The 15,839-nt window shown below is 41.2% G+C and overlaps 1 protein-coding gene across 2 annotated transcripts in view; it reads left to right on the top strand.

Annotated features, from left to right (window-relative positions):
* Positions 1-15,593, top strand: part of LOC105560734 (probable muscarinic acetylcholine receptor gar-2) — a 56,426-nt gene extending 40,833 nt beyond the window's left edge. For both annotated transcript variants that reach the window (XM_012010097.1, XM_012010096.1), the window contains exons 3-5: positions 10,074-10,282; positions 10,532-10,726; positions 11,538-15,593. In XM_012010097.1, the coding sequence (XP_011865487.1) occupies positions 10,074-10,282; positions 10,532-10,726; positions 11,538-13,828 (2,695 nt within the window). In that variant the 3' untranslated portion in view covers positions 13,829-15,593. The remainder of the gene's footprint in view (positions 1-10,073; positions 10,283-10,531; positions 10,727-11,537) is intronic.
* The last annotated feature ends 246 nt before the right edge of the window (positions 15,594-15,839 follow it).

Here is a 15,839-nt window from a genome sequence, read left to right as displayed (position 1 = left end):
AAAAATAAAGATATCATCCATCTTACAAGACCCGCTACGATACTTCCAGTTAAATTCCGACCGTGCATCTCAATGAAACGACTTTCATCGAAATGAAGTTTAAATGGAACCTGAGCTAGATGTATAACTTGGACATGATAAATATTTTGCGAACGTTTTACACACAGAGCCAATTCTGTCTCCCATCGACCTTATCAATCACGCTGGAGAGTCGAGGATGTCCAATGCATATCCAGGAGGCTGATGTCACTTGATTTTTTCATATACTCCTTCTGGCTGACCATTTCTCCCTCATCATATTCCGAAAATGTACATCACGTCAACGTTGATGTATTAATTCGCTTATAAATGGTCACGTTCTTGCAGATCTTATCGAAACAGAAGCTCGCGTCTTCCTTACATAACAAATTGTATGAAAAAGGCCTCGGAGAAGGATATAACTTGTTATCTAAAGATTTTACTCTCGGGGGGGAATATATCTCATCAATCATCAGAGAATGAATTGAAAGTTGGTATAAAAAAGTAGGAGATTAACGACGTAAGATATTTGTTATTGTCTCTTCACGATCACGTGTGCGAAACTTCCCAAGATGAAAAGAAAACATTACAGCGCGGAAAGTCGGAGCTGTCTGTATAATCCGGAATCGCGAGGGCGGCTTGAAAATTGTGGTGCGGCGACGTACAGTCGAACGCACCTGCGCGATTTCCGACTGAAAGGACGAGACTGGGTTGGGTGGCGTGTAATTGGTGGAAATTGATACACACTCTCCCTTGTCCGTCGCGTCGGCTTCATAAAGCATATACGTATCCCGTGTGTGTAGCTTCGCAACACGGCACATTTCACCTTAGCAATGTCACCGTAATGTCGCCCGCTTGGTCTTTGTATCGATCAATTACGCTTTGCATCGCGATGAAACATGAAAGGTGGGAACCCCAAGAGACTAATGTATTGCATTCGCAAATACATCTAATAGTTCCTAGAAAATCCGTAGCGTAATCGTACAGAGATATTTCCCGGAACAACGATGGTTTAAACACAAATTACAAGTCGAGGTGTACAGGTGTGAAGTTACCTCGTGTATAAGTGTTCTTGGAGCATAAATTCTAGCAGACTCTCAGGTCGTTGTCTATGCGAGGAGTAGTCGGAAAAATTATTTGTACTAAGCGAGCACTTTCGCATGTTATAACGCTCGGAGTTAAACTGAAGAACTAGGTAAAAATTAGGGAACAACAGATGACAAACAGGACCTACAACGATGGTTTAATTGCTTCCTACTAAACTTGTGCAGTCACCATCGATTGGCTCCTACGTCGACAGATTTAACTAAGATAACTATGCAACAGTAAGTGATATTACATAATTTAAAGTGAAATATGTTCCGGGAAATGGATGTAATCCATTTTTCCTGGAACATATTTCAAAATAAACGTATTCATAATTTCTATACCATACACCCAGGAAAAAGTTTGCTCGAAAGCAAACAAATTTCTTTGAATTTCGACCTTACCAGACTTCTATTTAATTTCAAAGAAATAATTTCTTTACTTTAACCAAAATTTCATTTGATCAAGACTGGAATTTGTAAGAGAAGTCACGTCTATTTCTTCAAATCTCGCAAACGTTTTAGTACAAGTAAATAAAAATTTAGTAGATCCAAAGAAACATGATTTCACCGTGTTTTATTTGTTTAACCTAACTGAATCTTTTTTTCTGGGTGCAAAATGATGACAGCAGAAATGTTCTTCGTGTATTGTTTGGTTTCAACACGGATTTCCAGAAATATCTAATACAATCAAAGTATTTAAGCGCAAGTTCCATGACACTGAGATTTACAAGATGATCTCAGATCGTTTACCCAGATGGAAGGTTCAGTTTAGATATTGTGTCGAAAACTGGCCCAAGGTCGCGTGCTTGAATCTACGGCCTCCTTGGGTCTCCTTTAGCTACCCGACGCTCGTTCTCGGCAATTTTAATCCGCCATTTTACGGGCTCCGGTAGTTCATAATACCAGCGTATTAAAGTTCTTATCGGAATCCTATTATGTAGATAATAGCGTCCTTTGTTTATCTAGCCGATGTGGAGCGATATTTATCGAGAAAGGAATAGATTGTGAGCTGCCGGCGTTTCCGAAAACGGCCCGTTCCTTCGAGTCGTTCGACAGTAAATCTTATCCCTCGGTTGTTTTGTAATTATTATCACAACATTTTAAATGAGAGACTTTTATGCCGCTAAATCATCACTGCGAAATATCGCGGTTGAACGCGCGGCATCGCGGACTAATGGAATAATTCGCATGCCGCCGCGACTAACGGGAGCAAGAGCTTGTGTGCTTTTTTCATCTCGCGCGGGCATTATTGAACGTGACAGATCTATAACTGGTGCGGCAAAGTTGCATAAGTACGGTCGCGATTGCTGTGACGACGGACGTAACCACGGGGGCTGCGATTTGCTTTCCGAGCGCCATCGGGGTTGGTTTATCCGGCGGTTTCAGCACCGCGCCGAGGGCGATTGTGCGCGCCCGCGCGCTCGCGCACGTACGTCAGCGAGAGTTATTAAATAGATTCGTTCAATTCCCCCGGGGCGATCGAGAGATTCCCCTTCGCAGTCTGCTACATCACCGCAGCAACGATATCATCCCACGATGTCGTAATACCGTTTGCCGCTGTAACGTGTCCTGCCCGTATTTATGGAACCGCGCTCGCCCTCCGCCAAAGTGTAAATCCGATTTCGTCTCTACCCCCCCGTGCTAAGCTCTCGCAAGCGCTTGATAATCGAGTAGCGCGTCATAAGGTGCGAATCATTGTTTCGCTCTAAATACGTCGGCAAATATGCGATACGTGTCGCGTATTCTTAACCGCCGCGGTAGGAAAATGTCTCAAATATTATTGTGTAATATTATAATTGCAGGGTTGAGAAGTAACTCGTTACTTGTAACGAAGTTACAGTTACTATTTTTAGTAACTCTACCTTAACTTTGTTACTTTTTCTCCATCTGCAACTATAACTTAACTCAGTCATTACATTATATATATTTTAAACCTCCACGGATCGCATTAGGCCTTGCATTTTCGCATAACCACCTTTATCGACACTTTCCAATATAAATGCAGATGTGATAATTCAATTTGCACTGCAAGAAAGTAACTGCAAAGTAATGATTCGTTACTTTTTGAGTAACTGTAACTGTAACGTGTTACTTTTCGTAATTGATAACTTTCGTAACTGTAACTAGTTACACCTTTAGCGAAAAATCTCTAACTGCAACTAGATACTTTTATAAAGTAACTTTCCAACCCTGAATAATTGCATCATCCAAAAGGAGGAAATTTCACAATGATTGCATTAAGGTGATTCACCAAAACGCAGCGGTTTTGTATTATAGGAATGAAATTTCTAAATGGTATTTGCCCAAAAATTGATAATCTCAATTTAGAGGATAAATCACGCGCAATTATTTCGACAGTTAGAAGCAAAATTGTCCAGCAACACAGTGTAATAAATGTTTAAAAAAGATTTAGCGCGGGACGTGTTTACCGCTGGGTCTACTTCTATCTCGTCTCGCATGAATCTTACGAGTATGAGACGCCTCGTAGCGGCAGCTCGTCGTAACACGACAGCAATTTAATTGTGCAAATATTCTGCCAAGGTAATTCGCCAAAACGATTTCTGGTCCAGAAAGAGCGTTTAAGCGCAAAAAAAAACAGAAATTGCGTAAAATTGAGGTACGACCTTGCGAAAGAGATCAGTCGGTATCCTTAATATATTTTATAAAAGTGCAAACTTGTCGAATGATATTGTTGTCAGGGACGACTTTCGGGCGAAACTTTCGGTGAAGAAGTGAAAGATCGTCATTTTCACGAATACCTTTTGCACGAGAGTGTCACGGAAGATTTTTACTGTACACTATCAAATTACCATTAATTAGATCTTATCGGGCATTGTCAGAAGTTCAGTCCAAACGTAACGAACGAATCTTTATAGAGGCAGGAACTTTCTCAAAGTTGAGAAATCCCCGGCGACTCCTGAGAGGACCTGCTTCTCTTTACCGTGCAAGGCGTAATTTCGTGGAAGCTGTACCCAAGTTCTACCACTTTAATCTGCGGACTTACGTGCAGTATCTTCTGTTAGTGCAAGCTGACGAGAGAGCAAACAGCGAACGAGGACAAAACAGAAATGTAAAGAAAGAATGTATGTTTTGGGAAAAGTGATACGATATTATTACGGAGATTTCTATTACGTTAAAAATGTTCTCTAAAAAAATAGCACATATGTAAACGGGTGGGTAACTTACATTTCTTTCGTTTACACAATCTAATTAATTCAATTAATCAGCAAGATCATAGCAATTAATACGTCGTGTTATTAAAATTTTTATCTCGATATCTCAAGAAGGACTTTAATTATGTTTTGGGAAATTATGGACGAGATACCGTTGCGCAATGCTAATAACAAAAAATAACGCAATTGCGATTATGAGAGAGTATAATAAAAATGAGAACACGAAACTTTTATTCTACAATTCACTCTGGAAGAAATTCTCCCTCCGAGCATGCAACGTCTTTACCTTGACATTTTTTTGTGCCATTTGATATGTACGCCGCTAGTATATCGAATTGTATTAGGAAGTCGTCTGTTATGTTAAAAGGATTCTCAGAGATCATGACTTTGAAAGGGGAAAAAAGGAAGCCATTTTCCGAGGGAAAGATAAAAGCGCGATGCGCCAGGAAATCAGCGTTCTTCTCCAGTACCAGGCACTTTATGGTTATCATTCTTTTATATTACGCGTAAAATAGCTTGATTCTTATCAATCTCTGTGCGCTTTCTCTTAAAAATTGATTTCAAGCTGCTCTGGCTTGAAGAGAGCGTACGGGAGAACCTGAAGCAAACCGTGTCACTTGAAGATGTACTATTGAAAGGAAATAACGTTATCTGCGCCCAATATTAGCCTGCAGCTATGGGTTATGTATTTTGTGTCTGGCGAGGAGGACGGGGCAACCTTTTGAAATGTTCCATTCAGCAACTGGGCCAGAAAATAAAAATAAGGTTTCCCCAGAGGCGATTGCAAACATATGGTGAAGAAAGCATATAGTCATGGAACCACAAACGCAGTACAGTTGTCAATCCCCAGGGGTGAATTGTTTTGCCAGTCAATTGAAAATTGTGTTAACAAAAGCAGCGATATGTTAGACGAGAAGTGATTTTCGGAAAAAATTATTGTAACAACGCGAAAAGATGTAGAGAAAAGTCCTTTATTATGAGATAAGATTCTAATGTGAGATAGTAGGTTTTCAACGTCCAACTTCAATCGCAAATCTTTTTTCGCAACGGTTACACGATCTAACAATCAATTTTCCACTAAACAGATTTCATTCCTTGGGCAATAAATTTATGGTGGAATCAACAAATGATGCCTATTAATTTAGCAGAAACTCCGCTATCTCACATTAGGAGCCTATCTCATAGTAGAGGACTTTCCTCTACGTTTCCTAAATAATTAGAGAATTTCGATAAGTGCGCGAAAGTTTATACTCAATTTTCGATTGACTTGAAGCTCTTCGAACATTAATAAAAATTGTATCAATCGTCAAAGGACATGTTTTACAGCTTTTAGCAAGTTTTCAATAATTTTGTAATTATGAATAATCTCGTTTGCAATAAAATTTCGTTTAAAATTAGCTAAAGAATCTCATCACTCGAATTGCTTATCGAAAATCTCGATGATTGTGTATCCTCGTAGTGAATCGGTTCGATTTGACAAACAGCGAATCTAGGCTGGCTCGGTGGATCGCGTCTCTCGCTTGCCACAGCATTTACGATACGCCGGAACGACGTCGATCGAGTACTTGTTGCCGTCGCTTGCCGTCATTCCGTATTCCTGCTCGGCCATCTCCTTCCTCGTAATTTTTCCCCGCTTACAGCGCGGTCCAACTTTTTATTCGCTTCTCTCTTTCAGCCGCCCTCTCAGCCTTTCTCCTTCCAGCGCGGCCCTTCCATCCGTCCGTATGATCATGCCATTCCACGGCGATGATCCTCTGCTCACTAGGGCTTGTGTAGCTTCCACCCTTTGCCACCCTCTCTCGGCACATGTACACAGACGAAACCAGGTGCTCGCGCACACCTAAAAGGGACGCGCACACAACACATTCTGTCACCGAGCGTTATTGCGCCACGGTGTTAACGAATGTCCACGCGATTCGATACACCGGCTTAGTGTCCATTCGACTGGCAAGATACTGGCGTGTAGCTGGTGCGGGCTGACAAGTCGCGCACAGCGAACATAGAATGGCGGGGACAATGAATTGCATGAATAAAATGGAACAGGAGCTTCTGTATGTTTTTTTTACCTCTCAAGGCTCGAGGAATATGACGTTAGAACTGTCTGTCTTCGAAGTCAGTATTGTTTTTTTATAAGTAACAAGTCTTAGGAAGTGCCTTGAGACGATACCAACGATTAAAATTATGTATATCTTTATGTCATAAAATTTTCCAATACGCTTTCGTACCGCAATTACACAAAACTGTCAAGTATTCTTTCAGTAAACCTAAGAATTTGTCTTTTGGAACAGCTGGTCTTCCGCGGTCGATTTTATATTTGTCTCTTTTTGTTGTTTATTTCACCTTTTTGGATAAAATTGTAATCTAATTGTAAAGTTTCCCGGATATTTACGTATTCGTTTCTCGAGGAATTTTAATGCACTAAGTGCACGTGAATATATAAACCGTACATTTTTAAAATAATGTTGGATACGTACGCTATTGTCTGCCTGATATAAAATAGATATTTTTAGCGTTAATAAAGCGGAGCTTCGTGTGTGACGGTTCAGGAGGGATATCCTTCTAGCGCGGGCTGAATTCCCCTCTTGTGTCTTATAATCCACCTGTGTGTATCTCATCTTGTAACGCCCTTTGCCTTTTTCTTGCTGCTTTTGTTCGCTCCTGTGATAAAAAAAAAACTTTCTGAAATGTAGATACTACGTGCTTACGCAAATAACAGGAAGTAGCTGCTGTACTTCACGTCATTTTATATTAGATCGAATTTTAGCTCGTGCAGTTAGAGAGGGGATGTGAACGCGAACAGTAAGTTACAAGTTTTTTCATTACGCCGCACGATTTAAGCTGGCAAATCAATTCGTAATTTTATTTCATCGAATCAAGTGCTCTTTCCGTTTACAATTTAAATTGTTAAACGGGCATGCTTCTCGCAAAGCAAGAAACTCGATTTATTGTCTAATAGTATTGCATAATAATCATAATAGAAATTTATTTATTAAAATGAAGCTCGCAGCAAATTTTATGTAAATATTTCTTAATTGAGATTACGAGTCATTATACTGAAAAGTTACTTTTTCAACAATTAATTAAGCTACAATTCTTAAGGTGTTTTCTTTTTCAACGAGTCTCCCGTTTGCTCATTTGCAAATACATTATAACCGACGAAATTTGTAACTAAATTAGCATGACATGCTGCGTCAACTGTTTTTTTCGCTGCGCAAAAATTTTGCAGTCTATTACTACAACACTTTTGCCGATTCATTTTATGTAAACGAAATGACTGAATTTCCAGATAATTACAAGTGGTCGGTTCTTTTTTTTCTAGACGGCTTCACAATGGCTTTGTGAAATTCGTAGAAGTACAGCAATAACGAGGACAAGTATTTACGAATGATTTCATGACTGTACAAGAAGGATGCTCGCGAATAACGAGAACAAGTATTTACTCTAGGGAAACAAAGGATCTCATGCCTCATTCTTTATTCTCGCGGTTCTTCAGATACTTACGCTGGGGATCTGCCATCATAATAACGTTAACGTAAGACTCATCAATTTGTAAACTTTACTGGAAATAGAGTTAAAACGTACGATGGAAATTGGAAGGAACCGGTTCTGTAAATTTTTATATTAATAAAAATTTTCAAGCGTAAAATATCGAAATGTTCGATATCGAAAAATTTCTCGGTACATAATCGTATTAATTTTAATAAACCCTGATAACCTCGTCTTACTTTGAAACACATAAATTCGTATTAATTTGATTGAACTCTGGAATTGTTTTGTAAAAATGGCCCAGTTATTAGTCCCTTACGAAATTAAATGTCAATAATGTCAAATAAAAGAGTTAAAGTGGATGAAAAAATTTGTTTGTACATTTGCTTATAGAGTGGCGATTCTATAAGCGCAATTATAATATATAACGTACAGTTGTGACGTAACATACAGAAATATTCACTGTCCGCATTGTATGAATCGTGCAAAAAATTACTGGCATTGTGTCAATGTGCTCTATGGTGATATAATGCTTGTCGACGTAGAATGCCGAGAATTTCTTTGACGTTGAAGAAAGCTCGAAAATCGAGGGCGTATCACGGGTTATACATTCAAACTTTATCCTCCGTCCTGAGAACTCCGGTGCAGTCGAACTTTAGACGCGATAATCTATGACTCGTGTTCTGCTCGTCGAAATGACTCGCTAAGCTGGAGTTAGATTTCTCATTCAACCTCATAATAGGGTATCCGGAACTGCATTGGCAGCTCATGCATGAAGTGTTTGCATTATTTTAGCGTCAACTGTCAAGTTGAAGCGCTATTTTTACGCGTAAAATATATACATATGTGCTTATAAACCGTATCGTAACTAGAAATTTTTGTGTCCAGAGTAAATACTTGATTTTGCGCCTCCAAATAAAATTATAGACGTTTTTAGATATTAATAGCACGGGTGGGTATAATGCAAATGTATTTAGGTATTGCTTCCTGTCTGTTTAAGATGAAATACCTAAGTGCCAAACATTAGCCTCTGTTGTGCCTCCCAGGGCTCGCGCCTCTGGCGTGGCCCAGTTGCCTGATCCTACTCTCTAAAAATCAATCAGTGCATTATCACTGAATTATTCAGTGATGTACTTGATAACTGTTTTTTCAGTGATAATGCACCGATTGACTTTTGGAGGGTAGCTACGACACTGCTTATAAATATTACATAATCAGATTGTGCGTACAAAATTGCGAGTTAGAATTTTTAAGTACTAAATTCTGTGATTTGTAAGAAATGATAATATTTGTGAAGGAGAGTATATGAATAAGGAATGACAGCAATAGGTTTAATTTATTACAAAAATGCTCGCGCGAGAATGAATAAAGGATAATGGCGTGCGATTCGTGTTGAAGCGGTGCAATATCGATAAGAATTGTTTGATACCTCTGACTCAAAGCCATTCAGCCTTTGAATTACGGGAAAGCAGAATATCGCTGGTAATTTCAGACTATGCGAGGTTCCAATCGACTACTTGAATGATTTAAAAACGGGTTCACCCTCTTTAAGGCATACCTTGTCGCTTTTTGCCTACCGGCGATGAGACCGGTGCGGGGGTTGAATGTGGTTCCATTCATGCTTATTTCAAGCTCATTGTGCGCCTGGTGTATTCAGCCTTTGACTCGTTTCTCGTGTCGTCACTGTAGCGACGCTCCAGAGAGAGAGAGAGAGAGAGAGAGAGAGAGAGAGAGAGAGAGAGAGAGAGAGAGAGAGAGAGAGAGAGAGAGAGAGAGAGAGAGAGAGAGAGAGAGAGAGAGAGAGAGAGAGGAGAGAGAGAGAGAGAGAGAGGGGGGGGAGTAGGGCTGTGTATGTCTCTGTGTAGAGAATCAGGAAATACCGGTGTCACATTTTCTTCGATGGTAACAAACATGCAGCCACAACGAAGGAATAGGAACATTGTGATTCATCGAACTATCGAACTTCTCTTTATGCGTAAAATGTAATTTACACGTGCGGATAGAAATAGCGGTCGAGCACAAGTGAAATTAATCCGCGATTTCATCTCTCATCTGTAATTACGTAAATGCTTGATGCTTTATTTGGACAAATATCATTAGCCTGAATTTCGTTTATTGCGTTATAGTCAATTACGTAGAGAGATTTAGAAGTGGCGGTGTCTCATGCGAGCGCCATTTATTTCCATAAATGCTGCGTATTAGCATGTTACTATGAAGTAACATGCTAATTAGTGAAAGATACCCACCGCAATGGATTGTTCACAGTTTTATAGTTAAGAGTAAAACTATGCTTTCCCATTGTTCTTAGGAAGCTGAAGAGACAACGGGAGCGCCTGTGTCGATTCGTGTATAACCAGATTTTGACAGCAGAATGTACCCAGCTAAATGGAACATGGCCTGACCCGGATGACCCGCGCTGGAACAGCGGTGAATACGCGGAACTTCTACCCGACTGGTTCCCGACAAACGCGACGAATACCTCGACTTTCGGGAACGCAACGACCACGCCGACGTCGGGTAATGTAATTGAAATTATGTCACACAATCATGCGACTCGCAGAGTAAGAATATTACGAATCGCGCGTAAACCGTTCGGAATACGTACGGAATGATTGTGCTGTTACTTTTTTTCGAATTATGGAAACGTGTTTTATGCAAGTGTATTATTGATAAGTCCGTTAATACACCGTTGTATTATAGACGCCACCATATTAACGTCTTGTCACGTGTGTCATTTGCTGATAAAGCTTTACGTCTACCAAACAGATGAATCTGTGGTGCCCGTTTTACCACCATTTACGCTCTGGCAGACCGTACTGATTGCTATCTGCCTGGCGATATGTATACTGCTAACTATCGGCGGTAACATCCTCGTTCTTCTGGCATTCATCGTAGATAGAGCCATCAGGCAACCGAGCAACTATTTCATCGCATCATTAGCTTGCACTGATATGCTTATCGGTAAGTCCTAACGAAATTGTCGTTCATTTTTGTCTCCTCTTTCAGTAGACATCGGGTCGTTTCGTAAAAAACGGTACCACATTGTAATTTAAATTTATTCTGGAATATTTAAATCGTGCACTAAAGGCAAAAATTTTGCTCTCGACAGATAAAAACGATAATTTCTCTACATTTCTATAAATTTCTATTTATAAGTAATTAACAATTGAATGATTTATTACAATTGCGATGGTTATGTAATAATATTGTATTTTTTTATGTGTTAATAATGCTAATAAGTATGTTGAAAAGATCTGTCAATAGACAATTCTTAGAGATACAGTTTTCCAGAATTTTACTAGACATTGTTGATATCATTAACTCGTACGACGCTATCAAGTAATTTTGCATCTCATGTGGTTTCCATAGAAGCTATGTGTTAAAGCAATTAATTATATATAAGAAAAATATAAGAATACGTCGCTAGGAAAAAAAGATTTATACCGAGATATTAAAACTTTCGTTAATTTCATTCCGTCATTTTGTTGTATTTTATAATAAAAATTACAATGTGGTTTGCAGCACGCTGCGTTTCGATTCGGTTTCTTTGATAGGATATTGATAGGGTCTGTAGCTTCAGAAACGTTTGACGGTATTTTCTAATGCAAATCTCTCAGTTACAAACGGATCCCGTTGTATATTCATCGCGATGATAATCGTACATATGTGTAATTTGGTTATCATGAGGTCTGTCTGAATGCAGAATACGAGTAATCAGATACACGTGGCAACAGAAACCGACTATACAAGTAACGGCGTAATTGTTGTGCAGGCACCGTGTCGATGCCGTTCTACACAGTCTACGTGTTAATGGGATATTGGAATCTGGGACCTCTCCTCTGCGATCTATGGCTGTCAGTGGACTATACGGTATGCCTTGTGTCCCAGTACACTGTTCTCCTGATCACGATCGACCGCTTCTGCTCGGTGAAGATAGCCGCGCAGTATCGCAGCTGGCGGACGAAGCAGCGCGTAATTTGGATGGTGACCATCACTTGGATCATACCGGCGTTACTGTTTTTCATCAGCATCTTCGGCTGGGAGCACTTCATCGGTTACAGAGATCTAAATCCGGGCCAGTGCGCCGTACAATTCCTCAAGGATCCGGTGTTCAATACCGCGCTGATAATAGGATACTATTGGACAACGCTGATCGTTCTGTTTATCCTCTACGGCGGTATATACAAAACCGCATATGACATGCAGAAAAAGAGCGAGGCCAAGCAGCGCAAGATGCAGTCGATGGTCGCGCTGAGCGCCGGCGCGATGTCCGGTATGGCCGGTCGCGCCGCCGGTATAGGTATTTCTAAAACACAGAGCACCTTGTTGAGTCAGGATAAACCGAAGATCGGAGCCACGTCGCTGGATGACAGTGTCGCTGGCGCGGATGCGGCCACCGCGCAGAAAACGGCCACGAAGATGATTGATGGCGCGACGGCGCCGGATACCACGAGCAAGAATGTCTCCGCGACTATCACGGTGATGGAAACTGAAAAGTCCGAGCGCTCCAGCAGTCCCGCTTTCGATTCCGACGAGGAGAGCACAACCGGCACCACGCAGCAGGCCAACACCATCAGGAAGCGATCCTCGCTGGCAGGTCTGGTAGCCCAGTCCGGCGCTCTTCAAGTTTTCGCCACTAACGGACGCCTGAATGGCATCGTGCCGATCAAGGTCGAGTTGAGCGTGCCAACAGCGAGGAAACTATTGCCGGTGAGTCCTACGCGCGACACGCCGGCGCAGAAAGCTCAAACACTGCCGAAGATACAGGAGCTCAGTCTTCTGGACACCGACAATCCCGCCGAGCCTGACAAGTCCAGTAGCCGGACGCTGACGCCGGAGCAGTCGTTAAAATCGAACGACGCCGACGGCAATCAGCAATCGATCGTCTCGATTGAGGTGACGCCGCCCGCTCAACTTAAGCGAACGTCGATCAGTAATAGTCAACAGAACATCATACCGCCGCCCATGCAGTTCCAAAGTAGCCCGCCGGTGTCGGACAGTCCGACCACGTCCTCGTCGACCGACAGACCTAGATCATTGATCGTACGCTCCCATGGCCACGGCACTTACGACATTCTCACTGGTCTCGATGGCGGTGATTTACGGTACATGGACGAGAGCTCCATCATCTTGCCCAGCCCTTCTTACGAGAGTCCACCGTCTTCCTTTTCGTGTAGTCTGGCGAATCCGCTGTCGACGGCACCCCCGTCGCCTATTCTCGGTAACACCGTGGCAGCCGGCTCGAATACCAGCCTGCTGCAAGCCGCTCTCATCAGAGCGACGGCGCAGCAGGCTGGCACCAGCCAGCTGGCCCAAATCGCGCAGAGCAAACAGCACCTTCAGCCTGCGATGTCTAACGCATCGAGTCAAACGCACCCGCCGCGCGTGTTCATCACTCATCAGACGAACGTCGCGTCACAGACGTCGCCTACTGTCAGCAAGGTGCATACGGAGGTCACCGTAAATGCCGCTAGAACCAAGCGTCAACCGGTAACGACGGTAGTCACAACGACGGTTATGCCGATAGAATCGTCTAACAGCACGACGGATCGATACTCGGATCAACCCACCAAGACGAGCAGTAACCTGCCGCAGAACTCGTCGTCCAGCAGCATAATAATGCCGACGACCTCGGCCGCGACGAATAACCAGGAGGCGAAGAGCCAGTCGAAGAAGAAGAAAGAAACGTCGGACGCCGAGCAAAGCGGCTCCAGGCGCGACTTCGTCAAGTCTATCGGGAAACGATTGAAGGCCAAAACGCAGAAGAAGGACCACACGGTAGGCCGGCAAAAGTCGCGAACGGAGAACAGAGCGCGCAAGGCTTTTCGCACGATATCCTTCATCCTGGGGGCGTTCGTCGCTTGCTGGACACCTTATCACGTATTAGCACTAGTAGAGGGGTTCTGCGCGAATCCACCGTGCACGAACGAGCACCTCTTCATGTTCTCATACTTCTTATGCTATGCCAACAGTCCCATGAATCCTTTCTGCTACGCTCTGGCGAATCAGCAGTTCAAGAAGACCTTCACCAGGATACTGAGGGGTGATTTGCACATGACGTAAAACACTGCGGATCGTCTCACGGAATACTCGTTTTGATAATGTAGCTAACATAAGCGATACGGACTGTTTTTCTTTCTTCTGTTTTTGCGGAGAAGATGGCCTTCCATATTTAATACCGAATTACACTCACTTATCGTAACTGTGGTGAACTCGGACAATAAATAAAATGAGAAAAATATTTTAAGACTCGCCGGCGAAGTCAGGTGTTACGCGCCTTTTGTACATAATACGCACTCAAAAACCGATCGAAAGTCATTATGCTCGTATGTACATACGCTGTACACATGTGTGAATATTTGTTAACGTTTATGTGACCAGGACGCGCGCGCATAACAGATGTATTGTACATGTAGTCCTAGACAATTATATGTGTACCACAATAAATAAACGCTATGCTGAACCGGAGATGCATTCCTAACAACTGGTCCGTACCGTAGAGAGAGCTTGTGAGATGTAACGCTGCGCGGAAAACGCGTGCATTATAGTTAAGTAGTAATTACATAATTTAATAGTAAGCATTTAACGTAAGCCAAACGAAGAAATATCGTTCATCACGAAAGACGAAAAGTGAAAATCTTAAGTAATATAAGGCATTCGCATCCAGCTGTATCATGAAACGTCAGTCGCTTTGTAAATAAATGACCGGCTGTATTACAAAACGCCAGTCACTTCGAATAAAGGACCGTCTCCTCTCTTGTACGCAGTAATCGCGGAGCGTTTCCGCGTTGCATTATTAATTCCCGGCGTATATTTCAAGTGTTTCACCGGTTATTTAAATGTGCACCGTCTCTCTTTTTCTTTTTACAAACAACGAATCAGCTTGAGGTAGCTCGCCTTTATTACAAGTACCGGACAATTAACGATTTTCTTACGGCTTTCGATTATGAATCGGAATGTACACTGCCTCGAGATGGCCTAATAAGCAGGCCTTTTCTCTTCGAATTTTATGACACATGGTACTCTCCTCACAAACGAGCTTCCATCGATGTCTGATTGATGTTTCATGGCGTTATGCTCGCAGAGAATATTTTGTCTTAATAAATATTTCAAATGTATTATTTAATTATCAATTATCAATTATTAGCTAATTGTTTCAAGTTAATTACTTAATTGTTTTCGTTTGAATACTCATTTCTTACTTTATTATAAACCTTAGTATTCTTATTGTTAATATTAACCATATTATATTACAGTGATATTTAGTGAAAAATGTTTCAACCAAAAGGTGTAAGGCTTGAAAATATCTATTTACTAGTTTTATCAGTGTGACCTTGGGTGGCGTCGTCTAAGGTCAAGGTCAACGTTTTTTTTAGAGGAGACGCCTATTTTTTATTATACCATCTTTTTCTACCAGTTAATTAGAACAGCTTTCGTCTGAGACACTTTTTGTCTAATATTTTCTCAGATATTCAAACAAGAAAACTCGATAACTTTTTCAATATTTAGCTTACGATATCTCGATAACTGTAGTAAAAAGTGGTACAGCACTTTTTTTACTTGATTCGGTCTCAAGAGTATGCTGTAGTGTCTATAATTTTCATGAACACTTGTGTATAAACGAAAACTCCAAAAAGATTTTTTAAGATTATTATATTAAAATTCTCACTGTATTTTCGTAGCAGATTCTTGAGACCAAATCAAGTAAAAAAGTACAGCATCACTTTTTCTCCCAATAATCAGTTCTTGAGATATCGTTAGCTAAATATTGAAAAAGTTACTACATTTTCCTTGAATATCTACAAAAATATTAGACAAAAAATGCCTCAGACAAAAGTTGTTAAAATTAATCAATGCAAAAGGACGATACAATAAAAAAATGGAGGTTTCCATTTAAGAAACTAAAAGTGATCTTCATGTGGCCTTCAATTATCCAAGGTCAAATCAATGGGATCATCTTATGTCCCCCTTCGAACCAAACAACTGTTGTCTGAAACATTTTCCGTCAAAATGCGTTACTTAAGAAATATTTAAGTTGGGTAATTAAAATGGGACACTCTGTATATTTTGTATA

This window comes from Vollenhovia emeryi, unplaced genomic scaffold (genome assembly GCF_000949405.1).
Source record: "Vollenhovia emeryi isolate VEMERY1.0 unplaced genomic scaffold, V.emery_V1.0 DF939223.1, whole genome shotgun sequence".
Taxonomy (NCBI): Eukaryota; Metazoa; Arthropoda; class Insecta; order Hymenoptera; family Formicidae; genus Vollenhovia; species Vollenhovia emeryi.
Note: the sequence above shows the minus strand (reverse complement) of the source record. Positions and strands in the feature narration are given on the sequence as shown.